This window comes from Pogoniulus pusillus, chromosome 10 (genome assembly GCF_015220805.1).
Source record: "Pogoniulus pusillus isolate bPogPus1 chromosome 10, bPogPus1.pri, whole genome shotgun sequence".
NCBI lineage: Eukaryota > Metazoa > Chordata > Aves > Piciformes > Lybiidae > Pogoniulus > Pogoniulus pusillus.
This window is the reverse complement of record NC_087273.1, coordinates 7,964,700-7,992,117: the sequence shown is the minus strand read 5'-3', so window position 1 is coordinate 7,992,117 and position 27,418 is coordinate 7,964,700. Positions and strand designations below refer to the sequence as shown.

Genomic DNA, 27,418 nt, shown 5'->3' with positions numbered 1-27,418 from the left:
TCAGGAAGAGCCCCACTGCCTGGAAGAGGACTATTTATGGAGCAGGGTGCAAGCTGGTGTCACGGGAAGCAGAGCCAGGCACTGGCTTGTTCCAGGGAGGAATGTGCTTATAGGACTGCAGGGAGGATTCAGGGTGGAAGGGGCCAAGCAGGGGGTCCACAGCCTAACCTTCCACTCAAGTTCTGCAGCAGAGCCAGATGAGAGGTTGGAGCAGGTTGCTCACGACCTTACCCACCCCCCTGGTGTTTGCAGAGGAGGTGTCTCTGGTGAGTGCACTCAGAAAACGCCTCTGGGCTCCACACAGTTCTGTTCCAAACAAAAGTGAAACACGAGGGTGACTGTCAGGGAGCTCTGGGCACTTAGTTCCTGGGCTGGGCACAAATAACCACACTGAGGGGCTCAGAGCCTCTTGATCCATCTGCAATGGTCACCTGATTCTTTTCACTTGTCAAAGCCAGTCAGTGTGGTGGTTGGTTTGTGTCTGGGGAGCAGGAAGTGCTCTGGGTGTGTAGAAGCAAGTGAGGTTTTAAGGGGCTCAGCATTTGCCCAGGTCTGGCTTTCCAGAGGAGTGCCTTGGTTGCCAGAGGTGCCGAGGGTGTGGGAGCTGTGGCTGACTTTGGGCACGTACCACTGGAGACCCTGGCTTGTGGTGGAGCAGCCTGTTGATGGCAGTGTGCCTGGGCTTAGTGATTACAGTGCAGAGAGATAAGATTGCCGCATAATGAGGCAGGCTGGGGACCTGGAGAGTGTAACCCAAGCAGATTCCTCAGGGAGGATTTCACAGGCACAGGGCACTGTTTTTTGCCTTGATGAAGTCGATTGTGGTGGCTCAGGAGCTACCAGCTGTGTAGTTTTCCAGGCAGTCCCTCCCTTGCAGGAATGCCTGGTTGCCCTCTGAAGATGGCATTCCTTACCTGTGCCACCTTTCACTTGTGACTGCAGCAGGAAGACTGACCTCAAGCCCTGTCTGGAGGCAAAGAGCAGCTGACCTCGAGGGTGCTTTTAATGCTGCTGTGGTTGAAGTTTGCAGCACCTCCGATACCCTTAAATACTTGGGGAGGTCTGTGGGACTCTGCTGCTTGCTGTGGGAAGTCTGAGTAGGATCTGGTATGGAAACATCCTGGTGCCTAAAGGCAGTGTCAAGTCTCAGGTCTGGCCTGGACCAACACCAAGCATGTCCTTGCAGTGTGCAATGACATCATGATCCTGAAGGATCTCTTCCCCTCCTCCCCTGCACTTCAACCATGTCACTGAGTCCGTGCTTGGGAGCAGTTCCTGGCCCGCTGCACTTGTTCCCTGGGGTTTCTTTCCACTCCTGAAATTTCCACCCCAAACCTCTGCTGTCTCTGACCTTTTTCTTTCTGTTTCCCTGCTGGCCCTGTTGAGCTGGAATCCCTGCTGCTAGATGTGCTCTGGCAGCAAAGAATCGTTAAACGGGATTGAGCCCTCTGTATGTGTCTGTGTCAGACCTACCAAGGTCAGACCGAGAAGGGCAGGGCAGCACAGCTGTCTGCTCTGGGGAGGTCCTGCCTGGCTGTGCCAGGGTGCAGCTGAACCCCCCCGGGGCTGTACTCAGGTGTCGCTGCGCCTAGCATTCCTGACACCCTGCTTCCACGTGTCCCTCCACTTCTGCAGCCTTCAGTCACAGCCCCTCAGTGACCACCACCCTGGTGCTTGCTGCAGGTCCCCAACAGCTACTGCTGCAGCAACCTGCAAACTCCCTGGGTCTGAATCTGTTGTTCATTTGCAGTGGCTGTGGGGAAGTTTGCATCCTTCTGTCTATCAGATCTGGCAACCCCAGCACCTGTGATTTTCCACTCCTTGCTTCAAGGGTGGGCTGACCCCAGCGAGGGCTCTCATCAAGTCCTCTGGGTGCAGGAGAGGGTCTGTGAGTGCACCAGTGGAAGTCTAACAGGTTGGGGTGCACCATGGCTGTTCTTCAGGAGTGAACACGCAGTTTTGGCACTCGAGGAGGCGTTTTTGGGTTCTGATGTTTAAAACCGGAACAAATTCAGCTGCTCAGGATGTGTCAGAGTTGAGACCTTTGAAAGGAGGAAACTCACAGGAACAGGAAGAGTTCACATTTTTAGCACAGGCTGCAAAGTCTGTTTGGGACTTTTGAGCCTTATACTCTAACCTGTGTGATTTTTCTGTTGAGTTTTTCCTGTCTGGAACAAACTCCCCTTTCCTTTTGGCTTCCCTCTTTTCAATGTAGGCCACTGGCTCTGGGTATTTGCAGTGTATCAAAGCCAGATCTCACAGGCACTTTTCAGCTTGAATTCAAAAATAGGTGGGCTGAGTCTGGAACCCTCCTGGTGCTTCTGGATGGATTTGGTAATTTCTCTTCCGCCTTTCCCCTCCCTGCCCTTGGGTTATAGAATATGCAGATGGCATTCAGAAGCTTTCATGTGGTTAAGGCTTGAGAAATCAAGCAGTAAAGACTGGTCAAAGGTTGCTCTTTGCATGTTACCAAGTAACTGCAGCAGAGGTGTGCAAGCCAAGGGGCTTGGAGCTATTTATTACAGAAACAGAGCCTCTCTTCCAACATTTCTCCCTTCTCGCCTGCTCTGGCTCCTCCTGCCTGTCTGCTCGTTTGTTCTCTGCACCTCTGGAGGAAGGAGACTCCCAGTATGTTTCCAGTTTTTCCACTGTCTCCTCACACGACCTAGGGTTGGTCTTTTCACCTTCTGCTGCCTGTTTTAACCTGTGGGCAGCGTTTGACTTCCTGCTTTTGCCCAGGCTGGTGAGGTTGCTGCCCCCAGCTGTGGTTTGGCAGCAGCAGTTCCCCTGCCCAGCCTCAGTGCACCTTATGGGGCCAATGGCAGAGGCTGTGCTGCTCCCCGGGCAAACCCTGCCAGATGCTCCTTCTGCAGGCTGTCGGGAGAGCACCTCCAATTCCAACTGGTGCCAGAGAGGTGCAACCCAGTGGGCATCAGTTCGGGGGTTGCTCTGGTGTAAACCAGCAATCCTGAGACCAAAGGAGGGACCCATTTGATTTCCAGCTGCCCTTTTTGGAAGCCCCTCACTACTGATCAGGGTCACCTGCTTCTCCCCAAGCTGAACTAGGCAGAAACAGACAGAGGAAAGAGCAAAACATCCCTGTCTGGGAGTGCAGACAGAGGAGAAACCTGAGCAGGTTAAGGTGTTTCTGCTAGATTAGACAGCAATCAAATGGAGCCAGGTTGGAGTTCACAGATAACATTTATCTGAGACTGCATTTCCCAGAGTCTGGAACTGGCCGCAGGGATGCTTTGTGTTGTGCTCACACTCTGGAGCCTTCCAGCCAGAGGAATTGCCTTGGCCTTCAGTCCCCAGGGCTGTTGCTAGGTTTGCCTGGGAGCAGCCCGCTGCTGCCGAGCCTGCCCTTGCTGGGCCTGGGTTAATTCTGGTTGATTAGAGCCCTCCTGCTGGGCTACTGTGCTTTGCCACCCCGGGAGGGAGCAGCTTCTGTGGGCAGCACAAAGCTGGCCACACGCAGCCGCTGCAGGAAAGTACCTGCAGAGCCAGGAGGAACTTCTGCTTTCCAGCCCGAAGGGACTTTCTTGCTGTCAGCCACCGCAGTGGCTCATTTTCATTTTTAATCCTAGCTAATGAGGAGCGGTGACCTCGGTGCTTAATTACCTTTATGGAGCTGCAGTTCTTACTGGTGTTACTAGGGAGGTGCAGGTACAGCCTGGAGGCAAAGGGACAAAGAGTGAAGGGGGAAACTCCTTGCTGGGACGTGGCAGCAAGGTTTGTGAGTCCACTGAGATCCATTCTTCTCCCTTCTGCTTGGCCTTTAAACTAGGCTATAACCAATTTTCCTGCTGTCGATGAGGTGAGTTTTCAATCCACCTGCTCTTGCTGTGTGAGGGGATTCTCCCCCCCACCCTAGTGCCCCTCTGTTTGCAGCTCCACCCTAGTGCCCCTCTGTTTACAGCTCCACCTTAGTGCCCCTCTTTGCAGCTAGAGGCTGGAGTCCACAGAGGGTTTGTGGTCTGTTAGTGCAGCACGGAGCTGCACTTTGCTTCCCCAGACAGCTCCAGAGCAGCCAGGTTTTATTCCAAAGCCTGCCTGCTCCCCTTTGCAAGTGCTTGCTTCATGTCTAAGGGGCAGGGTGCTCTGTGTGAGGCCTGTGTGCTCTTTGTTTTCCTCGCTGTCTTGCTGAGATGCAGGCTTGTTTTCCAGGGGCTCAGATCAAAGGCAGCTTATTCCTCACCTGGAAGGGACAGCTGCCGTCAGGCTCTGCGTGTGCAGTTGCTGTTCTTTATGTTAGGCCTGACCATTTAAAGCTGCTGCTGAGTCCAGAGGTTTGGCCTCCCACTGCCCATGAAGGGTGAGAAGATTCAGGGAAGCCTGGAGGCTGCAAGGCAGCAGGGGCAGGTCTTACCCTTCCCAGCCGTTCTGTTTCTAGGAGAAAGCCTAACTTGTGCTTTGGCAGACACAGGGCAGTGAGCACTGAAACAGGATGGGCACTGCCAGGAGCTGCATCAGGAGGCTGGTGCCCATTTCTGTCAGGATGTATCAGGAATGAAAGGGGATGGGGGAAATACCCCCCGGGGTGCTGAGGCATGGCCCTGCTGCCATTCTCAGCCCCTTGTCTCAAGCTGCTGCTGTCTCGCAGGAGGGCAGAGGCAGCTGCCCTGCTGATGCAGCTCTCCCAGCACCCAGACCTGCACCCACTGGCTTCACTGGCTGCTGGGGCAGGACCAGAGGTGATTCAAGAGGCAGAGGCTGATTGATAAGTCAGGTTTATTTCACTGGCTGGGGTGGTTCCAGGCTGGCTGTCAGCAGCTGCGTGCAGAGCTTACCTGCTGGACTCATCCAGACTCTGCCCTTCCAAAGTAATCCTTTAAGCTGCTTGGAGCCTTTTAACTCCACGGTGGTGTCCAAACCTGGCTGTGGGTAGAAGTCCCTTTGTGTGGCTTTGTCTCTTGCCATTTAAAATCAGGCAGAAGGAGCAAAGCCACAAGGAATTTCATCTGCTCCCCTTCCTGCCTGTTCCAGGCTCAGCTGTGCAGGCCTGGATTGGCTCTGTAAGACTGTATACAACTACCTGAAGGGAGGCTGTAGCCAGGTGGGGTTGGGCTCTTCTCCCAGGCAAGCAGCAACTGAACAAAGGGACACAGGCTCAAGTTGTGCCGGGGGAGGTCTAGACTGGATGTTAGGAGGAAGTTGTTGCCAGAGAGAGTGATTGGCATTGGAATGGGCTGCCCAGGGAGGTGGTGGAGTCACCATCCCTGGAGGTGTTGAGGCACTTAGTGCCATGGTCTGGTTGATTGGCCAGGGCTGGGTGCTAGGTTGGAGTGGATGATCTTGGAGGTCTCTTCCAACCTGATTGATTCTATGATTCTATGACAGTCATGGCTTGCCATGGTGGTGCCCAGTTCTCTCCCCAGAGACACTCTGGGCACCTGTCCTGCTGTCCAGGAGATGTTTTCAGCAGAGCATTTAATAAACCTTGCTGTGTGGTGCATTTACTCTAGTCCCAGTGTGCCCCCAGCCAGCCTTTCTGCAGATGGCAGGCAGCCTGCCCCTCGTGGGGCTCACACTCCACCCCTAAACTGCAATAACCATTCTCAAAGGAATCTTTATTTCTTGAAAGGGAGGGAAGAAAAAGAACCAAACAGTTTTCTCCTTCCTCATGAGAAATGAGAGGTGCTTTTAAAAGCCACACTAGAGTCAAGTGGCATCATGAGGTCCCATCTGGGTCAGACACAGTCCTGCTGATGCCATCGAGCTCCAGGAGCGAGGACAAGGCAGGACTTTGTTCTCCTAGCAGCAGCTGAAGGCAGGTTTTGCAGGCAGAGGTAGTGGTGCTTCATCAGCCCAGGACAGCTGGAGGAAACAGCTCTGGGTTGCACGGCCCTGTGCCTTTAGAGCACAGTTCCTGCTGTGCTTTTGCAGAGGGAGCTGTCTGGCCACGTTTTGGTGAGGTGCATTTCTGCCAGCAGCAGTGACCTGCTGTGCCCCCACACTGTCACAGAGCCCAGAGCTTGGCCCTGGGGCTCGAGCCCTGCCACCATCCCCATCCCTTCCGTCCTGCTCGCTGGTGAAGGTGGAGCTCAGCAGAGAGTGACTATGTCACACTGCCAATAGCAACAGAAGGCATGAAGCTGGTGTCCCCGTGGAGGCCCTGCTGTCACTCCAGCCCTGCCTGTGCCAGCTCTGCTCTCACACGTTCTTGACTTCAAGGCAGGAGGCAGCAGCTCTGTACCAGGCAGTGCTAACTGTGGAAGGCACACCGTGGGTGCGCTGGTGGTGGGTGCAGCCTGGAGTATTTATTTTGCATCACTGCTGGGTGTTTTTATTTCCTCTAACTGCTCCTTTCCCCTTGCCCTTTGTGGTTGCTGGGAGGACAGCTGCAGCCCAGCCCAGCCCAGCAGTGACCTTTGTTTGGCAAGCCCTAAGCTCTCCTCTCTACAGCCAGGCAGCATTTCATTCCCTTTCTCAAACCATCTCAGCGGAGGCGAAGGAGCGCAAGGACCCTGAGCACAGCACAAGAAGCGTGTCTGGTTTCACCTCTGGGCACATCCTTGCTCATTATCCTGGCTAATCCCTGGTGAAGTCAGAGCAGACATCCACTTGGTTGACTCCAAAGGCTGTAGAAAAGCTGTAAACATTTCCTGAGGGAAGTCAGGGAGAAAGATTTGACGTCAGGGGCTGATGGGTTTGTGTGGTTGAAATTCAGCTACTGGCCAAACAGATCAATGGGGGTGACCTGGGCCAAAAGAGAAACAGTTCAAAAACCAACCAAACCTAAACGTTTTTAAGTGAAACTGGACCTGCTTTGCTCCAGCTCACAGCACTACTGAAGGGCTTTTCTAAGCTGCTTGGAGTTTTCTTTCCTCAACACAGCCAAAAGTACTTCATTTTAACTGAGCTGAAAATAGCTCTGTGACTTGAAGGAAAACCAAACCTTTCCTTTCAAAACATAGCTGTGTGTCAGGAGCTGTGCACCTGCGTGGTTCTGAGGGGCTTGAAACCATCACAGAGTTTAAAGCAGAACTGGGGAGTACTTTGTCAGCACCTGGGAAGCTACAGCACAGCCTCCCTCTCCTCAGCATGGTGCGGTCTGAGGGTGCTGTAAGGAACTTTGTCTATTCCAGGCAGAGCTTTGGGGCTGGGATAAGTAGCAGCAAGAACCAAGTGGTGCCCAAGGCTGGCTCAGGGCCCCTCCCTCCCAAGGCAGGCTTTATCTCTGTGCAGAATGACTCCTGCCAGGTAAAATCTTTGGGCTTCTCTCTCTCTGCCTGTCTCTAACAGCAGTTTGCTTTTCTCTCCGACAGGATGTAGCCATTTCTCCAAAGCAGAGGGATGAGGTCATCCAGTGGCTGGCCAAGCTCAAATACCAGTTCCACCTTTATCCAGAAACGCTGGCCCTGGCCATCAGCCTTTTGGACAGGTTTTTAGCAGCAGTGAAGGTAAATGCTTGCAGCTCCACAAACTGCAGTGGCTCTGTGCCACCTGCCCAGCCAGCAGCGTGCAGCCCTGGTGCTGTGGTGGGACGGAAATGCTCGCTTCCCCCTGCTCCCACACATGGATGGGAGGGCACCTGCACCACTCCAGGAGCTGGTGGAGATAGAATCTCCCTATAGCAATTGTCCACCTGGTGGAAGCAGCAATTGCTGTAAGGAGAACCTGCAGTGCTCAAGGAACTGGCCCAGTGAAAGTCTCTTTCTTCCCTCTGCTCTGCCCCTTGTCTTGCCTCCATGCAGGGCAGCTCAGCAACTGCAGCCTGTGCTAACCCCAGAGAGAAGCAGCACCTTCCCTCCTCAGCTGTGGGGTTGGGATCTTGATTGCCTCAGCTGGGCCCTTCTTCCTTCCAGCCATCAGAAGAAGGGGCTGCAAAGGCTGTGCTTTAGATAAAGAGTCTGCAGCCAGGCTGAGAGGCAGAGCTTAGTGCTGGTGTCACATGTGACAGATGTGACAGATGTGAAGGACAGAGGATAGCCAGCATGGCTGCAGACCACCCCAGTGACAGGCTGCCCACTCCTGCTGTACTGAGCAGGCTGGAGAGCAGAGCTGCCTGCTGGGCTTTAAGGCTGTTAAACCTAAAACGTGTGCGGAAAAGAGAGGTCAAAAGCCAGCTGGGATCTGCAGCGTTGCGGTGCCCATGAGTCTGCCACAGGTGGGCTGGCCTTGGGTAATCTTTTGTGCCCGTGCAAGTGGCTAAAACTGGATCAGCCCCAAGTGCCTGTCCTTGAGCTGTGAAGTGTGGCTTTGGGCAGCTCCTGCTGCATTTGCTCCGGTCCGTTCCTGGCTCAGCAGAGGCGCAGGTGAGACAGCTTAGGAGAGCCAAGCACAGCCTCCGTGTTTACCTCTCAGTGGGACTTCACTGGCTGGGTTGGGAGTGACATCATCCATTAATCCACCCGGTCAGTATCGACAGTGGTTTAATTACAAGCCAGGGAAGTTTTTATTCTTGGGGAGATAAAGTGGCTGAGTCACTCAGAGACTGAGCTGGGAAACACAGTTCAATATCTCAGCAGCTAATGCCCTCGAGTACAGCTTTTCTGTCAGCAATTTGCAGCAGCCAAGGAGTCTGAAAGGCATGAGAACATGAGTTTGGAGTCTGCAAGGTATCAGAACATGAGTAAGGAGTCTGCAAGGTATGAGAACATGAGTATGGAGCCCCCTGTGTGCTCCAGCCAATGGAAAGCTGTTTGTCTGGCCAAGCACTGCTCCAACAGCTCAGGCCTCAGTGCTCCCTCCTTGTTTTCCTCTCTGTTGTTACTAAGACAGGTCCTTGCCCATCACCACGGCCATAGGATGGCAGGGTGAAGCTCCCATAGGAGACCAGGAGCTGGGTTTTAACAGGCTTTGGCCTGGCTCCTGGGCAGTCTCTTAGAGGGGATACAAGGGAAAAGAGGAGATAAAATGACTGCTAAAACTAACGGGGAGGAGCAACCTCCCTGATGGCAGGAGCCTGCTCTAGACATCTGCTTTTGCCCAAATAAACTTCACAGAAGGTGTCCTTCCTTGCTGTCAAGAACGGGTTCCAGCCTTACCCTGAGGGGATGGATTCCCTTTGCTTTCAGTGACCGTGGAAGGCTCCAGCAGGGGCTCCCCTGCCACCCCCACCTGTGGATTCTCTGCAGGGACTGCAGTTTAAATGGCAGGAGGAAGCCAAAGCTGTAGGCACAGCATGGTGCTCTTTGAGTAACTGAGTTCGACTAGAGGTAGAGAACTTCACTGTGGACGTGAGCCTCTCTTCTCCTCTCGTTGCTTTCTGAATTTCCCAGCAGCCACTGAAGTTCAGCCAGCTACTGAAGTTCACCTAGCAAGAAGCAGTCCTGGCAGCAGTTCAGGCTGTGAGCAGAGCTTCACATCTGGTGCAGGACTCGCACTGACCTTTGCAAGCAGCAGCTCCTGAGGTGGACAGCAGGGGAGCAGCTGCCAAATTTCACTTCCCGTTCCCAAAAGAGATTGCTGTGGAAGGAACCAGCAATCCCTCCCCAATCCCTGGGCCACAGTTGTGAGCACTGCAGGGCAGGAGTATAGGAGGGATGGTTCTTGTGGTGCTTTACGCTTCAGCAGGCAGGGGCAGCATTTTTGTCTGCCCCCTTGCTCTGGGTCTGCTCCTAACAGCAGAGCTGCCGCTGCTCCTGCTTCGGCAGAGAGGTCTTTAGCCAGGTGATTCTCCCTTTCCCATGTTTCCTGCACTGCCTGCACCCAGCCCTTCCCACAGCAGTGGGTGCCAGCTGGGCTGACAGGGCGGGCAGCCTGCTGTCCTCCCTACGTCACGGAGCAGGGATGGTTGCCTGGCACCGCCTGCCAGTGCCGGAGGCCAGCCTGCCGATACGGAACACGGCGCACGGGCAGCCCAGCGCCTGGGGCTCAGGATGTCCATCCCAGCAAGCAGGACTGGGGACAATTTGTGCATCTCTCTTACAGAGGCTTCTCTGTTCTTCTCTGCCACAGGCTCATCCAAAGTACTTGAACTGTATTGCAATCAGCTGCTTCTTCCTTGCTGCAAAGACCATCGAGGAAGATGAGGTAGGCTTCTTGTTCTTGCCACCCTCGTGTGGTCTGAAGGCACCTTTAGACTCTGCCAGCCCTGCTTTTGCTTGCCAGGACAGGGCTGGGTGGTTTCTGTCCTGACTGGGCCTCTGGGTTCTCCCTTGCCTTGGCTTTTGCAGAGGATTCCAGTACTGAAGGTGTTGGCTCGGGACAGCTTTTGTGGTTGTTCTCCAGCTGAAATCCGCAGAATGGAGAAGATTATCCTGGATAAACTGAACTGGGATCTTCACATGGCAACGCCATTGGATTTCCTCCACATTGTAAGTGAGGGGCTCTTCACCACATTCCTCCTGGTGCCTGGTGCTGTAAAGAAGGTACCTAGACAGAAGCCTACCTGTGGGGGAGCCAGGGCCTCAGGCTGTGTTCGTAACTCCTCTGTGCAAGTGGTTTCTGAAAGCAGCAGCCTTGCTAGAGCGTTCCAGAGACTCGTGACACTGGGGGCACAATTCCCAACACATGGCCTTGCCATCTGACCTCTTGGTCTGGTTTGAGGCCTGTTAAGCCACAAGCTAAGACTCACAGCTCCTGAAAACCTTACCCTTGAGCCTTAACTGGTGGTGGTTTGGCTCGGAGCTAAGTGCCAGGCAGCACCAAACCAAGGCCAAAGCACTTGCTACAGAAAAGTGTGGCCAGAGAACCAGGACCATGGATGATGCAAGACCAAGGGAAGTATCCTGAGGGTCTCTGCTGAGTTTCATCCTCTCTGTTGCTCAAGGAGGTTTTGTCCAGGACACCTGACCTGCCAAAGCTAATGCTGAGAAAGGAGTAGCCTTTTGCAGAGCCCTGAGGAAGGTGGTCCCCAGGCACACGACATGGATCGTGGCAGCTCCCACCAGGAAGGCTGCACCATGCCACTGGTGGTTGTTCCTGCCTTGAAGTTCGAGCTGTGGGATCCTTTTGTGTCCAAGCCCTCTGGCATGCCGTTGTGGAAGTCTGAGCTGGCTTGGCCTGAGGGACTGCCTGTTGGTGACCCCAGCTGCCTCACCTGCTTGTTTCCCCCCTCCCAGTTCCATGCAGTTGCGGTGTCCAACAGGCCTCAGCTGCTGACCATCCTGCCCAAGCTGAGCCCCTCCCAGCACGTGGCGGTGCTCACCAAGCAGCTGCTGCACTGCATGGCCTGTTCCCAGCTGCTGCAGTTCAAGGGCTCCATGCTGGCGCTGGCCATCGTCAGCCTGGAGCTGGAGAAGCTGCTGCCCGACTGGCTGGCTCTCATCATCGAGCTGCTCCAGAAGGCACAGGTGAGGGCTGGGGGGCACTGCGCAGCAGGGAGGGGCAGGGGGCTGCACCTTGCTTGGGGATCTGGGGCTGTCGGTCCCTACATGCTGATCCCTGCCTGCCTGCAGTCATGCTGCTGAGAGGATGGCAGATGTTGGGTTAGGGTTGGACTTGATGGTCTTAAAGTCTTTGCCAGGGAGGTGCTTCTGTGGTTGTACTTGGAGGGACACTTTGGTTCTGCAAAGCCTCGACCTTGACCACAGCCAGCAGGTGACAAAGGGAGGAGCTGTGTGCCCTGATGCATTTGGGCTTTCTGGACCAGGGAGGGGACACCAGTCAGTCTCGGTCTAAGCATAGGGGGTGGCCTCACAGGGCCTGGAGAGACAAACACTCAAGCTGCTATAAACAGGCACTTTTAACGTCCCCCACACTATTACCAGGAGGTGGGAGCACAAGCAGGGGGCTGGAGGGTTTGAAACTGGAGCAGGGTAGATTGAGGTTGGACATGAGGAGGAGGAGCTGTACTACGAGTGGTGAAATACTGCAACAGGCTGCCCAGAGTGGTTGAGGCCCTGTCCCTAGAGACACTTAAGATCAGACTCAGTGTGGCTGTAGGCAACCTGATCTAGTTGGAGTTGTCCCTGCTGACTGCAGGGGGGTTGGACAAGATGACCTTTGAGGGTCCTTTCCAACCCAATGCAAGCTCTTGAACCTGTATCTCATAAAGTCACTGTGCTAGGGGTCTTCAGTCCTTTGCCACTGTCTCCTGTGCTCAGCAGATCATTGAGGAGAAGGGAAGTGCCCAGGTGGTTGGTGTGCTCAGAGCTGCAGCCCTGCCCTGGCTGCCAGCCTCTCCTCACCCCTGTCTCTGCCTCTCGTCCCACTCCAGATGGATAGCTCGCAGCTGATCCACTGCCGGGAGCTGGTGGCACATCACCTTTCCACTCTGCACTCTCCTCTGCTGCCCAATCCTGTATATGTCTACAGTCCCCTCCAGCATACCCTGGTGACCTGTAACAGAGGAGCGTTCAAACGCCAGCCCTCCTCTGTCCCAGGGCCAGGGTTCTCCAAGGACAACGGCAGGCCAGAAGTGCCAGTCGCAGGTACAGCCGCGCTCTACCAGCGTCTGCCGGCTCCCGGGGGCTGCAAGCAAGCCTCTGCCAAGCGGAAGGTGGAGGAGATGGAAGTGGATGACTTCTACGATGGCATCAAACGGCTCTACAACGAGGACGTGGCTCCAGAGGCAGTGGCCCTTGAAAGCGTGGCCTCTGTCTGTGGCGCCGATGTCTCCAGGCAGGAGGGCAGCGTTTCCCCGTGCCCACCTCTCCAGCCGGTGTCTGTGATGTAGCTGTGGGCAAGAACCACCTGCTCCAGAGACCAGGCAGGACCGGGGTGGGGCCATACCTTGTCAGGCTGAACCGAAGGGAGCCAAAAACCCAGCCAAAAATTCCCAACCCTTTTTGGATTATTACGTTTGGGTTCCCCCTCCCCCCCACCTTGTGTGGCTAATTCTAGTTCCACTATTTAAGCACTTAAAAAAAAACAAAAACCAAAACCCCACACCAAAAAGTATATAAAAAAAAAAATCTTTAAAAAAAAAAAAAGTCCCAAAAACCAAGAAAAAAGGAAAAAAAAAAAGTAGCCAGAAATTGTTTCCTTCTAGTGTTGCCAGTTCCACTGTTTTGCTGCTCCTCTGTCTTGTAACCCACGCTCTGCACCCAAGGGCTCTCCCCACCAACTCTGCCTGCCTGAGACAGAGAGCTTGGGGAGGGGTCTCCTTCTCTGGAGACTTTCAAGACCGGTCCTGATGTGGTGCTGGGTGAGCCTGCTGTGGCAGGAGGGGGTTGGACTGGATGATCTCTGGAGGTCCCTTCCAACCCCTACCATTCTCTGGTTTCTCTGCTCCCCCCTCTCTGCTTGCTCCTCTTTTGATTCTTGGCGAGTCTCGTGCATGATGTCCTGTGCCACCTGACCTCACCGCAGCTTTCTTTGCCCTCTCCCCCCGAGAGAAAGAGACTTTCTTTTCTGTGTTTGGTTTGGTTTGGTTTCGTTTTGGTTTCTCAGCACTTTGGCGTTTCAACAGGAGAGAGTTATCTAAAAACTGGACTTAAGAGGAAAAATGAAACCACAAAACCAAACCAGCCCCGAGGCTCTCAGGCAGGATGCTGGGGTGGGTGCCCACTGTGCTCCGTGCCTCACGCCAAGCCCTCCCTGTTCCCACGCAGAAAGCAGGGAAGCAATTTGATATCACTTTGACCAAGAAGGGTCTTTTCTCCCCTCCTGTTTGCACCAAGAAACACTGCGCTCAGCCTGGATTTTCACCAACCCAGCAAGTGTAAACCTCTGATCCTGGCGTTTTCCTACCTATGGCAGGGAGGTGCTGGGGCAGCCACCTCCGCCCGAGGTTTGAGCGGTGTCCTTGTCAGCCACAGGGCCAAAGTGAGCGACCCTCACCCCAGTTTTGTGTTCCTGTCACCCCTAAGCAAGACAAACGTCTCTGCAAGTGTCCCACCCCCGTTTCTCAGAACGACCTGCCCCAAGTGTAAGCTCTCTCCACAGCCCTGAGGAAGGTATCGTGTTTGGAGCCATTGTACTGCTGAAAGCCTTCTGGTAGCAATAAAGAAAAGTTGTCCTGGAGCCTGGGTCCTGCTCTCTGCTTGTCACACCTGGGGGCTCTGATGGAGCTGCCCCAGGCCAGACCTGTGAGGAAGCTGCTGTTGGGGTGCAGGGCAGTTGGGATGCTGTCAGCTCATCTCTACAGCAGCTCAAGCTTTAGTCTCTGGTGCTACTCACGTTCTCCACCAGGCTGCTCCTTGTCCCAAGACAGGCCACTCTGGGCACAGCTGGGCCATGGCTTTCCTTGGCTTCCAGCTTTCTCCAGCCCACGTCCTGGAAACCACCTCTGGAGGCTGCAGTTCTCAGAAGGGGTTGCAGCTTCCTTCCCTTCCAGCCTTTCCTTAGGGCATAACCAGCCCTGACCTTTTCTCTTGCCCTGCTCTGCTTTCTTAAACCAGGCTGCTGGGCATCACCTAGCACACCCCTGCCCAAACACCCTGTCACTGCAGGACTTCAGCATCCTGGGCACCCAGAGTTTCTGAGCAGCCACCATGATCCCATCTATCCCAGTGGGAGCTCCTGCTGCTTGTGTGGTCACTGGAGCCAGGACTATCCTGTACCAAGCCATAGAGAAACTTCTGTAGGACTGCAGCTCGTTTTAGCTGGCTTCCAGCACACACTGGGGGAGAGGAAGAGATGTCTGGGACCAGAGTGCCATGCCACTTACCTTCTGTTGGCTTGTCCTCCAGGTGAGAAGGGGACACCCTCACCTTGCCCCATTCAGCAGCACTCACAAGGATCACTGCCCAACCCCTCTTCAGGTGCATAGAGGGAGAGGAGCTAGCAGGAGGCTGGGCAGGTGTTTGGCTTGTGCCACCTGGCTGGTGCCTGGTTGGAGCAGGAGGCAGGGAACTTTGAGTGCTGCTGGAGCAATCCCTCCCTATGGATGTGCTGCAGTCAGGGTTTTGCTCCAGGAGAAGGCAAAAAGAGTTGTGGCTGTTTTCTACTCCCTGAAAGTGCCAGGATGAGCAGGTCCTGCGTTGCCCAGCTCACACCAGCCATGGCAGAAGAGCTGTGCAGTGACAGCTGCTGAGCTTGGCTGCACCTGCGAGGCAAACCCCTCAAGAAGAGGGCTCAGCACCTCGCTGGCTGGCAGAGGAGCTCTCGTACTCCTGAGACCCAGACACACAGGCACTCCCCAGCCCCAGCCGGAGCCTTGGCACTCTGCACTGTGAGCAACCCTGCTCCGACCACCTTCTGCCTGGGTAAGGGCAGCCCCACTCAAAGTAAAGACCAGGCAGATGAAACCTGGCCTGGTTTGGCAGACCTACCTCTGCAGGGTCCTGCTGCCAGGCTGTCCTCTCCAGGGCCCCAGGACCAGCTGTGGGCCAGCTCTGGCTACATTGCCCAGCAGCATCCTGGTGCCTTTTGCTCTTCCAGATGCAAAAGGGAAAGGTCAGACTGCAACTGCCAGTGCATCACCTGGACTTGCAGATGGAGGTGCAGGGATACAGTAGGGTACAGAAGAATCGGTCTCAAACCCAGCTTTGCCCCAGGTGCAGGTGCCCAGCTCTGCCGAGAGCCCTGGGGCAAACCCAACCAGCCTTGGCACACCAGGGCACCCTTCCTGCCCTAGGGACAATCCAGCCTGGCACTAGGAAGACAGAGCTGACACACAGGCCTCTTCAGAGGACCACAGCAGTGTCTTGAGATGGTCTTCAGCTTTGCAGCTCTGATGATACTGCAGCCACCTGTGTCCCAGAGGCCAGCTGGGGCCAGCAAGGGGTGGAGGGAGCCCAAGTCTGCCTTGCTGGCCGCACTGGTGGAGCTTGGTGACTGAAAAGGCAATGCCCAAAGTCAGCACTACCTGGAAATGAGGCACACCCCAGCAAGGCTCCCCCAGGCAGCAAGATCCAGCTGGTTTGGAGATAACCTGCACTGCCACAGGGAAAATCCCTTTTCCACTTCCCACCTTTCCTCCCCACAAAAAGCCCCAGGGGATGACACAGTCCAAGCACGGTCCCCACCCACTGCCTTGCTGCCACAGAACCGAGCTCTCTGCTGTTCCTGCTTCTGGCACACAGGACTGGCCTGAGTGCTGTCAGGGCTCCCCAGTACCCTGCTGGGACCACCCTGCTGCCCAGGACTCCTCTTACTCATGCGGTGCTCCTCCAGGCTCCACAGCCCCCCAGTGCTGCCCAGCAGGAGCCACGGCACAGACACTCACACGCCCCTTTCATCCTTCTTAGCTGGAGGGGCCACCCCAGAAGCGTTCCTCTTTTACACTAGCTGAGGACACTTGGTGACACCAAGTGGCAAACAACCTCTCTCTGGGCTGGCTAGTGAGAGGTTCGACGCTGCTGTCGCCTTGCTGTGCGGACATCTCTTCCCCAGCAGCTGCCTGCCCTGGAGGAAGTGAGCCAAGGGGCAAGTCGCTGCCTCTTCCCCACCCCGAGATGCGGGAGAGCCTCAGCTCAGCCCCTGGTCCCACCTCTGTCACTGCCTTCTGCCCGCCCCAGCAGCAGCCACCACCGCATTATGGATGCCCATCCTTTCACCCCCGCCCCTTGAAATCCCTTATGGCTCTGTTCCCCATGAATTCGCCTTGCAGAAGTCACCGTTAAAGCCCCAAAGCTTCTGCCTCAGCAACCTGGGCCAACCGACTCCCCAAGTGCTCGGTCAGAAGGTCCTGAGCCCCTCTCGCTCCGGCTGGGTGGGATCCAGCCGAGGCTTTCTGACACAGCAGCAGGAGTAAGTTGGGGCTGCAGGGACCTCTAGAGGACATCTGCTGCAAGCTCCGGCTCACGCCGCGGCTGCTCCTCTCAGCTCTCAGCCTTTCCCTCTCCAGCCTCAGGCCTCCAAGCCTTTGTGGTCTCACCTGGCTGGCTGCTGCTCCATCTCATTTATCACTTAGTGCCCTTCTCTACCTCCACTACGTCCTTCTGGGAGACATGGAGTCCAGAGCTGCATGCAGGATTCAAAGCACCAGCACAGCAAAGCTAGAGCTGCAAAATAAAGGCAGTTTGGGTGAGCCTCGGGGTTTGGGTTGTGCTGCTCTGCTTCCCTTACAGAAAGCAGTAAAAAGAAAACCAAAACATCTTTGGGAATGAAAAGTCAACCAACAACAGAGGTTCGTCCTTCAAAGCCTTGTGACACAGCAGCACTACTGGTGGGCCACTGTCTGCTGAGCCCCTCCAGCTGCTGAAGAACAGCCTCCAGGCACAGCCCAGCCCTTGCAAAGGGCAGAAGAAATGCCCTAAAACCCGGAGGGCTCAAGAGCCCAGGAGCTAACCAGCAGACAGGGCCCCCTCAGGATACTCCAGCGTTGCCAAGCTGCACATTCACAGCCAGGACTGCAGAGCCCCAGGGTAGGGGCAGGGGTTAGCAGCACTTGAAATCCTCTCTAGCTGTCGGATTGAAACACCTCACTGCCGCCCAACTTCTGTCTTCCTGCTTGCACTAAATTATGCCCCAGCCCAGGGCTGTAGTGCAGCAGTGGGAGCCCTAGCACCAGCTAAGCCCACACTGCAGTTTTTATAGGGGAGCACGCCAAAAAAGTCCAAGGAATGAGAGAAACACAAGCAGAGGATTCCCTGCCCCAAGCAAGAGGCACCGGGAAAGGTCTGACCATGCAGGATGCTGCAGGAGCCACCTGGGTGGAATGGCCTCTGAGTAACCAGCAGGGGCTTCTGGCAAGTTGAAGGCTACCATGAAAGGAGCTGCAGAGAAGAGGCACAGCAAGGTTAGGTGTGGGTGGCCTGGTGCACGGAGAGCAGAAGGGACAAGACTCCCTCCTGCAAGTGGGGCAGCCTGCTCCCAGCTCGCAAAGCACCCAGAGCAAGGAAAGAATTCACACAGGGGAGGTTTAATGCAGCAGCACCCTCCAGGCCTCAGCCCACGAGGAAGCAGCTACCCTGTTTGTCCTCAGAAGGTTGAGCCTGAGAAGGTCTCTAGCTCTGGCTACCTCCTGGAAAGCAGTGGTGGCTGGAGAGCAGACCCCCAGCAGCTATCACCTGAGACCACTGAAGCCTGCAGAGCAGGCTCCGTTTTTGGTATTACTGCAGACTGTGTGTGCTAAGCTACATCTGTGCAAACACTCAGATCTCTGCAGCTTGGGCAAGGGGCAGCAGCTGGCAGGGAGGTTTGCTCCAGCACATGCACAGGGCCCTCAGTCCATCATCTTCCCAAGTGTCTCTAGAAAGCCACTTGGCTGAAAAGGTCTCCAAGACACAGAGGTTTCTTCTCCTCCCACTTTAGAAAAAGCAGGCACCTGGCTGGAGGGAGCTTCCAGAGATCCAGCCCTGGAAACTACTGTGCTTCTGACAGCAACCCAGCAGGCTGCAGCAGCTTGTGCTCCACACCCAGGCTGGAGGAGGCAAAACCTAGGTGATTTAACAGTCCCTTTTGCACAGCAGCTTGAAGGAGGCGAGTTCTTTGGTTAAAAGCTCACAGATGAGAAGGGTAAGTCACTAGTATTCGGTGAAGACAAAAGGTGCATCACCCCAGCTGGAGAACATCCAAGGAGGATCAGGCTGCGTCCCAAACCAGCGGGAGATCAGCACACACCAAGCCCAGAAGCTTTGTTTTTACCTTCAGAGAATGCTTTGGGACTCCTGAAGCTTTGTGGCTGGGAGCTGAAGAGCAGCCCCACACTCAGCATGGTTAACAGACAACAACCATACCTGCTATTCAGGCTTCAGGAGAACAAAATGAAGCCCTCGGTCCCAGCACAGGTCAGTGCAGCCCAGCTGGGCAAGAAGAAACGTTTGTTTTCCTCCTACAAAGAGGTAAATTAGCCCCAAACCATTTTGTTCACTGCTTGCTCAGGGAGCTCATGGATCCCCCCTCCCTGGAGAGGTTCAAAGCCTTGAGCAGCCTGGTCTAGAGGGAGGTGTCCCTGGCCATGGCCTGAGGCTGGCACTGGATGATCTCTAGAGGTGCCTTCTGACTCAGCGTGCAATGGCTCTATGCAAGTAAGGCCTCAGTGTCCAGAGCAGGCTGCACCAGCACAGCAGCAGCACCTCCACTCCGCACAGCGGCAGGCTGAGGAGCGCCCCAGCGCTGAGGGCTTGCTCTCAGCGGGCCAGGGGAGCCGAGGACACGCTTGTGATGGAGCTGCGGTGTCCAAAGCGGCCAGGTGTCATCTTTCGAGGCAGAAATGGAGCTCTCCAGCTGCGCACTCGCCCTCGGTCTGTGGTTGGATTTGCCACCGCAACCCGCGCACGGCACAGGGCAGGGGCGGGGAGGGACAGCGCAGCACGGGCAGGGTCCCTCGGCGAGCTCTGGGAGCCGACAGACGCGCAGACAGACAGCACAGCGCACCCGCGGACGTGGGGTGACAAACACAGAGGGGAGGAGAGTGATGGAGGAATGAGATGGCTCTTCTCCTGCCAGGGGCGCCCGGAGCAGCAGGCTCTTCCAGTGCCCTGCTGTCCACTGGCAGAGAGGGTGTGGGGGCTCTGGCAGGGTGGTGGCTACATAAAGAAGAAGCTACAGAGAAAAGAGAAAAACAGAGAAGAAAAGAAACAGAGGTTCAGAATTGAAATGAGAAAGGGAGAGAGGAGACAAAGGAGGAGTAACACCTTAAAGGAAGTGACTCATGAAGGGAGGAGCGCACAGGGGAGGTGTGGTACACACCAACTGCACCAGAGCCTCGCACCTCTCCAAGTAGCTAACAACAGGACACGAGGAAATGACCTCAGGCTGCACCAGGGGAGGGTTAGGTTGGAGATCAGAAACAGTTTCTTTGCTGCAAGAGCGGTCAGGGATTGCCACAGGCCGCCTAGGGAGGTGGTGGAGTCCTCAGCCCTGGAGGTGTTCAAAGAACAAGCAGACATGGCACTTCAGGACACGGTCTAGCAGTTATGGAGCTGCTGGGGAGGCTGATGAGCTTGGAGGTCTTTGCCCACCTTAATGATACTATAACTCGAGACACCAGATGATGTGGAGAGAGAACAGGCTCACAACCACCACAAACAGCAACGGAACAAACAGCAGCACAAACCCACAGAAGCACCTCAAAGGCACGAAGCAACCTGCTGGGAACCTTCACAACGCTCTCAACCCCTCCTGCCACAGCCTCCCAGGACGGCAAACCCAAGAAGTCACAAAGGCCACCTGAAGACCAAAGCATTTGAGTAACACAAAACACCACCTGTATTTTTCCTCTCCCCTCTTCAAGTGCTGGCACTGTTGGTGTGAGTGACCTACAGCACAGACAAAAAAAGAGCTGAGCAGATGCTCGAGGGTGATGATGCCATCTGTAATTCACCACCCCCCAACCCCTCAAAATATTTTCACATCAAATAAAGTGACAACATCTCCCAGAAGCATACAGAGAGCTGGCATCAGCACTGCACAGGGGTTACACAGGCACTGTCACCAACCTGGGCCTGGGTAGGGGTGGGTAATTTTCCAATAGCAAGGTAAGGAAAGTTCTGCACCTCTGGTTTAAGGCAATCAGGAGATGAACAATGTGTACAAATACATTTGCACTGCTGGACACAGCTTTATTTTCGGGTGGTTGGTAAGAAGCCAAGCACAACCCTTCACCTCTGTACAGTTCCACGCTGACGGATGTCACACGCTGCAAACGCAACCAAGGGTGCTTGGAGAAGGGATGAACACCCCCCCCCCCCAGGCTTTAACATCACCTTGGAAGGGCAAACTGGATTGAAAGGGACAGATCTGCTTTGATCACACACACACAGACGTCTCCATTCTCACCTGGACCTTTTAGGAGAAGCAGGAGGAGAGCTGCCTGCAGAAATGCCAGGCTGGTTAAACAGACACCAGGCTCCTGGAGGGGATTTCAGGCTGTCAGAAGCACACTTCCAGGCTGCAGAGGAGCCCAGGGTGGGTCACTGCCTGTCCCCCTCCCCAGCAGCACCATTTGCTGCCTACATTTAACAACCATGACCTCAAAGGGCACCTTCTGCCCTCCTGGAAAGGAGCCATACAACTGCAGCGAGGTTTGGGGGGCCAAACCCCTGCTCACCTCCACCTTTCAGCTGACTGCTGGGCACACACATGTCCACCTCTAGGGAGCCATTGTGGCCCCTCTCAGTGATCTGGATTTGGTTTGTTTTCCCCTTGTGGGGAGTTGTGCCCTGCCCTGGCAACACCAGCATCCCAGAGATGTTTTTCAGTGAGCTCCCTACTTGTTGATATTATTGTAGGGTTTGAAATCCATCTCGTGAGGGACATGCAGCATTCTCAGCTAGCTGTGGCCACTGCCCCATGCACAGGGAGAGCTGCAGTGCCACTCAAGCACAGGGTCACGACTTGCAGAGAAGCTGTGCTGGGTTGCTTTAGGATGTGGTGTTCAGAGTATCACAGTATCACCAAGGCTGGAAGAGACCTCACAGATCATCAAGTCCAACCCTTTACCACAGAGCTCAAGGCCAGACCATGGCACCAAGTGCCACGTCCAATCCTGCCTTGAACAGCTCCAGGGACGGCGACTCCACCACCTCCCCGGGCAGCCCATTCCAGTGTCCAATGACTCTCTCAGTGAAGAACTTTCTCCTCACCTCCAGCCTAAATCTCCCCTGGTGCAGCCTGAGGCTGTGTCCTCTTGTTCTGGCGCTGGCCACCTGAGAGAAGAGAGCAACCTCCTCCTGGCCACAACCTCCCCTCAGGTAGTTGTAGACAGCAATAAGGTCACCCCTGAGCCTCCTCTTCTCCAGGCTAACCAATCCCAGCTCCCTCAGCCTCTCCTCGTAGGGCTGTGCTCAAGGCCTCTCCCCAGCCTCGTCACCCTTCTCTGGACACGCTCAAGCATCTCAATGTCCCTCCTAAGCTGGGGGCCAGAACTGAACACAGCACTCAAGGTGTGGTCTAACCAGTGCAGAGTACAGGGGCAGAATGACCTCCCTATGGATTCTTCTCCATGAGCGCAGCAAAAGCAGATTATTGCAGAGGTGTGATGCTGGTTGAACCACGCCACTTGTAAGGAAGTGGACTTAAAAGAGCCCCTCCCAGCCAAGCACAGCTGGCTTTTCCTATCAGCAGTGAGGCAGGAAGGGTGAGTCTCTTGCTACTCTCCTTGCAAAGGCAGAAGCACACAGAGATTTGAGTGCATCGTTCACTCCACGCTGTGGAAAAAGGCTTAAGGAAAGACAAGAAGCGCAGCAGCAACAAGCTAAACGTGGCCCAGGGGTTTAAGGAGAGAGGAGAAAGTCATCAAGATCTCCTGTGCCAAGAAAACCCAAACCAGTACCTTCAACTTGTGCAAGTTTATGGCTCATCCCCAGTTTCTCCAGAAGAGTTTGGGTTTTGCTGGACAAAGTAACTCGCTCGAAACCACACGAACGCATTTGGCCACAGCTTTGTGTCCGACAGAAGGAGAGGCAATAGCTGGGCTCAGCTGACTTCCCCTACCAAAGGTACCTTCAAGGGCTGTTTAATGAAGCAGGACAAAGACATGTTAAAAATGAAGCTTCCTTCTTGGCACCAAGTGCTGGTAATTAAGAAGAGGACATGCACAGAGACAGCTGAAGCAATGCCTTCTGCCACGAGCACTCAGCAATGCACGTGAAGACAGGGCTGTGAAAACCTCCTGCCAAAATTCCAAGCTTCTTCCCTGACAACTTCAGATTTAAAAGCTGGGATTGCCAGAAGCCACAAGAACCAGCTCAATTTTCCCCAAGCAAACCTGTACTGTATCCAGGTCTGGAGCCCCCATGACAAGAAGGATGTGGAGATGCTGGAGTGTGTCCAGAGCAGGGCCAGGAGGATGCTCAGAGGCTGCAGCAGCTCTGCTGTGAGCACAGACTGAAAGAGTTGGGGCTGTGCAGTCTGCAGAAGAGGAGGCTCCCAGGTGACCTTCTTGTGGCCTTCCAGGATCTGAAGGAGGCTACAAAAAAGCTGGGGAGGGACTTTTCAGGCTCTCAGGGAGTGCCAGGACTAGGGGGAATGGAGCAAAGCTGGAGATGGGGAGATTCATGCTGGACATGAGGAGGAAGCTGTTGAGCATGAGAGTGGTGAGAGGCTGGAATGGGTTGCCCAGGGAGGTGGTTGAGGCCCCATGGCTGGAGGTGTTTGAGGCCAGGCTGGCTGAGGCTGTGTGCAGCCTGCTCTAGGGTAGGGTGTCCCTGGGCATGGCAGGGGGGCTGGAACTAGATGATCCTTGTGGTCCCTTCCAATCCTGACTGATTCTATGATTCTATTTATCCTGCCAAAATGAGCTTCGTGGTTGGTAAGAGCAGGAGGTGTGATGTGGAAAAAAACCAACCCAAAAGCCCAACAACACAAACCCAACAATAAAAACCAAAAAGGGGAGGAGAGGCTCAACTCTTTTATTTCCAGCTTTTCCTTTAACCTCCAATCGATTTCTGCTGTCTGCCCAACACATGGCACTTAGATGTTCTCTTCCCAAAGCCATGTTTAAGCAAGGAGGGTCAAAAAGCAAGGCAACTCCCAAACGTGCTCCCCACTTCAACACTTCAAAGATGATAATTCTGCCTTTTGGGTTTGGGGGTTTCCACCCCCACACCCACAGAGACAAGAAATTTCATTCCAGAAACAAGTAAAGAACTGCAGTGTGCAAGGCTTGGGAGGAAAGAGCAGGTTTAAGAGTGCTTTAAGGAAAGGAAGAAGGAGACTACCTGGCTAGGAGGAGTGGAAATGCTGGCTGGACATCAGCAGAAGAGAAGGAAATGCAGCAGTCACAGGGTCAGCATGGCTTGCCACTCCTTCAGAAGGATGGGAAAGACTCTGTCCAACAAAGCAGTGGTGTAGAAGACATTGACCAGACCCATCTCCACACCAGGAGGCCTGGCTACGCTACCTCTCCTTTGCATGTCCGAGGGACGCTGCCCCTGGTGCAGGAGGGCTGGTGAGGAGCACAGGGAATGTGTGTCCAGGCCCCCTCTCTGCCTTGCTGTGAGGCTCTGGACTCTGCAGCTCTGCAAGCCTGTCTAGGCACATGCAGGAACCCTCCTGAAGGCTCTAAGAGGCTGCTGAAGAATGGCTTCCACACCACCCAGGCATCTGATTCCGTATGGGCTACTAAGAGCATGCACCCTGGAGACCAGATGCTCTTTCCAGGGAGGTTTCAAAGGTCACAGCCAGGTAAGCAACAGATGGAAGGGGCAGCGAGAAGCACTCCTGCTCCCGGCGCCTGCGGTGCCGCTCGGCGCCCACTGCCGCAGGGAGCTGCTGGCCTGTACTGGAGGACAGGCCAGCAGGTGACAACAAACCCCAGCCAACCACTGAGACAAAGGCAGGCAACAGAACCAGGAGCCAAGGAAACCATCATGCAAATGTAATGGCATGCAAGGTCAGTGACAGCTTCTGTTATCTGCACACGCAGCCCCCCCGGCCCCGGGACTCTCACTGCTCTGACACCAGAAGGAACTCAGGCTGGGTTAAACTCAGGCTTCAGCCACACCAGGGACTGGGTTGTGACCCCTGGGCAGCAGCAGTTCCTCAAGGCTGGTTTCTGTGGAGCACAGTGCAGCCAGCTCTCTTAGAGCTGGGCAGGCCACCAGCTCCAAGGAGCTGAGCCAGTCCATGATGCTCACCTGAGCTGCTGACATCCAGCCCTGACTCTGAGTTCCAATCTGGGAACGAGAATGATTTACTGCTGCTGCTTTTGATGAGGAAAACCCATGGGATCATTACCTTGCTCCTTCCCGCCCCTGAGCTTCCCATTACATAGAGTCCTGCACCCAATCCTTCTCCCTTCTTGTTCCCACTATGTTATTAGGTGAGTTAGTAGTTACTTGTGTTAAAAAAATGGAGGAAAACAGGAAAAAAGAGAAAAAAAAAAAGGAAAGAAAACAGATGGCAGAGACACATTACTGCAAAAGCAGGTGAATGCAGGAACATCCTTGGCTTGCCAGGCTTTATGTGAAGCTTGCACTGCAAGTTAAAAAAAAAAAGAACAAATAAACACAAAAAAAAGTTAGCAATAATTGAACTCAAAATGGGGGAACCAACCCAGAATCAAAGACAGCTTGGAGAGCCAACACCAGCAACCCGCTCCGGGGGGTGGGCATGCAGATGGGTGATGGAGGTCTAAAGGAATGGACCCTGGAGGCTGGGCTCTACTGCAGCCTCTGACAAGCAAAAGCAAAAAGAAACCCGAGGGGCAGAAGCAGTGACCAACCAACCATGAAGTTAGCAAGGTAGTGTCTTTCAGCTTCAGCTTTTCAGCCTGTGCCTGGCTGGGAGATGTGGTTGGAGGTGGCCAGTTGGGTGCACCAGTTTGGTGCTCCTAGAGAAGGGCTCTGTGCTTAGCTTAACCCAAACTCAGGTGTCTTAGACCTGGGCACTGCAGCTCGCAGATCTGAGTGGGAGCCTTCAGGCAAAGCCATTCTCCTACAGGGTGTCAAGCCAGGCCCTGACTTGTGTGTTGCAGCTCAGATTGTAGCTGTGTGTGAGAGCCTGGGGACTGCCCTGGGGCCAAGCATGGCCCAGGAAGGCCAGATCAGCCTCACTGGACTGGAAGCTGGCATGTGAAAGCCAGATCAGCCTCACTGGACTGGAAGCTGGCATGTGAAAGCCAGATCAACCTCACTGGACTGGAAGCTGGCATGTGAAAGCCAGATCAACCTCACTGGACTGGAAGCTGGCATGTGAAAGCCAGATCAGCCTCACTGGACTGGAAGCTGGCATGTGAAAGCCAGATCAGCCTCACTGGACTGGAAGCTGGCATGTGAAAGCCAGATCAGCCTCACTGGACTGGAAGCTGGCATGTGAAAGCCAGATCAGCCTCACTGGACTGGAAGCTGGCATGTGAAAGCCAGATCAACCTCACTGGACTGGAAGCTGGCATGTGAAAGCCAGATCAGTCTCACTGGACTGGAAGCTGGCATGTGAAAGCCAGATCAACCTCACTGGACTGGAAGCTGGCATGTGAAAGCCAGATCAGCCTCACTGGACTGGAAGCTGGCATGTGGAAAGGGAACTGAGGAAAAAAGATGTTCATCTGCTTTTGAAATCAACAGAAACAGAGCCCTAACAGATGGTCCCAGCTCCTGGGGGGGGGTCTGAGGGTGAGCAAGTAACACAACAGCATGGGCTGAGGCATGCATGTGGCCATCTACCAAACAACAGGCAAGCACCAGAAGGCTGTTTGCTGCTCCTAGTTGGTTTTGCCAGGAACCATCTGCAGATGGCTCAGGTTTGAAGCACAGTCCCACCCCAGAGCTAAGGCAGGGGCTTGAGAAGCAGACTCAACTCCCCCTAGGCAGCAAAGTACTTCAGTAGGTGTCTGTACTGCAGTCACCCAAGTGCCTGAGGCACACGGATGTGCTGTCCTGAGAGCAGCACAGTTCTGCCATCAGCTGCAACAAGTTTAGTGCCAAGCAGAAGTTAATGGACTCTGAGAAGTGGATTGCTAAAACAAAGGAACCAAAAAGACAAGCTGCTCCTTCAGGAACAGTCTGGATACCAAGGGGGCCAAGCTCTCCCTCAAGGAGTTCAGCCAGCAGCAGATCTTTGCCCTGAACCTTCCCTCTGGCTTTCACAGCACAGCAGGAAGTTTCTGTTGTCCAAGTTGGAGAAATCTGATCCCACCTTGTGAGAAAGCAGCATTCCTATGAGTGACATTCTGGAGGGGGCTACAAGGACCATGCATGGCAAGGATAGCCTCTGGCAACTGCACGAGGCCCCCACAGTCTGTGGCAGCAGGGAGAGGGTGAAAGCCTTAGCTAAAGGACCTGCAGCTCTTGGTTAGAGCACGAGGAGGAAGGTAAAGCCTCTGAGAGGGTGAAACTCTTAGCTAAAGGACCTGCAGCTCTTGGTTAGAGCACAAGGAGGAAGGTAAAGCCTCTGAGAGGGTGAAAGTCTTACCTAAAGGACCTGCAGGTTTTGGTTAGAGCACAAGGAGGAAGGCAAAGCCTTTGAGAGGGTGAAAGCCTTAGCTAAAGGACCTGCAGTTCTTGGTTAGAGCACGAGGAGGAAGGTAAAGCCTTTGAGAGGGTGAAATTCTTACCTAAAGGACCTGCAGCTCTTGGTTAGAGCACAAGGAGGAAGGCAAAGCCTTTGAGAGGGTGAAAGCCTTAGCTAAAGGACCTGCAGCTCTTGGTTAGAGCACGAGGAGGAAGGTAAAGCCTTTGAGAGGGTGAAAGCCTTAGCTAAAGGACCTGCAGCTCTTGGTTAGAGCACAAGGAGGAAGGCAAAGCCTCTGAGAGGGTGAAACTCTTACCTAAAGGACCTGCAGGTTTTGGTTAGAGCACAAGGAGGAAGGTAAAGCCTCTGAGAGGGTGAAACTCTTACCTAAAGGACCTGCAGCTCTTGGTTAGAGCACAAGGAGGAAGGTAAAGCCTCTGAGAGGGTGAAACTCTTACCTAAAGGACCTGCAGGTTTTGGTTAGAGCACAAGGAGGAAGGTAAAGCCTCTGAGAGGGTGAAACTCTTACCTAAAGGACCTGCAGGTTTTGGTTAGAGCACGAGGAGGAAGGCAAAGCCTTTGTGAAGCCCGAGGTGTGCTACAAGGCAGAAGCATCAGCCTTTCCCTCCCCAGCCTGTGTTAGTAACTCAGACACTAGGGAAGAGGTGGAAGCAGTTACAGCACCTGGTGTGGAGCCACACTGAAAGGAGACACTAAAAGACGTGCACGTTCCTCACGAGTGGGTTTCTGTGGATGCAGCAGCAAAGCAGAACCTGTGTTTGTCACGGTGCCTGGAAACAGCCCT

The 27,418-nt window shown here is 54.5% G+C and overlaps 2 protein-coding genes across 7 annotated transcripts in view; one reads left to right on the top strand and one right to left on the bottom strand.

Annotated features, from left to right (window-relative positions):
• CCNI (cyclin I) overlaps nucleotides 1–13,854 on the top strand; it is a 30,052-nt gene extending 16,198 nt beyond the window's left edge. For both annotated transcript variants that reach the window (XM_064149731.1, XM_064149730.1), the window contains 5 exons: nucleotides 7,269–7,403; nucleotides 9,904–9,978; nucleotides 10,122–10,262; nucleotides 11,010–11,240; nucleotides 12,107–13,854. In XM_064149731.1, coding sequence (XP_064005801.1) covers nucleotides 7,269–7,403; nucleotides 9,904–9,978; nucleotides 10,122–10,262; nucleotides 11,010–11,240; nucleotides 12,107–12,565 — 1,041 coding nt within the window. In that variant the 3' untranslated portion in view covers nucleotides 12,566–13,854. The remainder of the gene's footprint in view (nucleotides 1–7,268; nucleotides 7,404–9,903; nucleotides 9,979–10,121; nucleotides 10,263–11,009; nucleotides 11,241–12,106) is intronic.
• A 2,881-nt stretch (nucleotides 13,855–16,735) lies between these two features.
• Nucleotides 16,736–27,418, bottom strand: part of SEPTIN11 (septin 11) — a 66,975-nt gene continuing 56,292 nt past the window's right edge. For 2 of the 5 annotated variants that reach the window (XM_064149728.1, XM_064149724.1), the window contains exons 10-11: nucleotides 27,298–27,360; nucleotides 23,056–24,639 (exon numbers count right to left, since the gene is read on the bottom strand). In XM_064149728.1, coding sequence (XP_064005798.1) covers nucleotides 27,327–27,360 — 34 coding nt within the window. In that variant the 3' untranslated portion in view covers nucleotides 23,056–24,639; nucleotides 27,298–27,326. Of the gene's footprint in view, nucleotides 16,779–17,619; nucleotides 19,264–23,055; nucleotides 24,640–27,297; nucleotides 27,361–27,418 lie in introns of those variants that run through there. The other 3 variants (XM_064149725.1, XM_064149727.1, XM_064149726.1) reach the window with 3 other exon arrangements.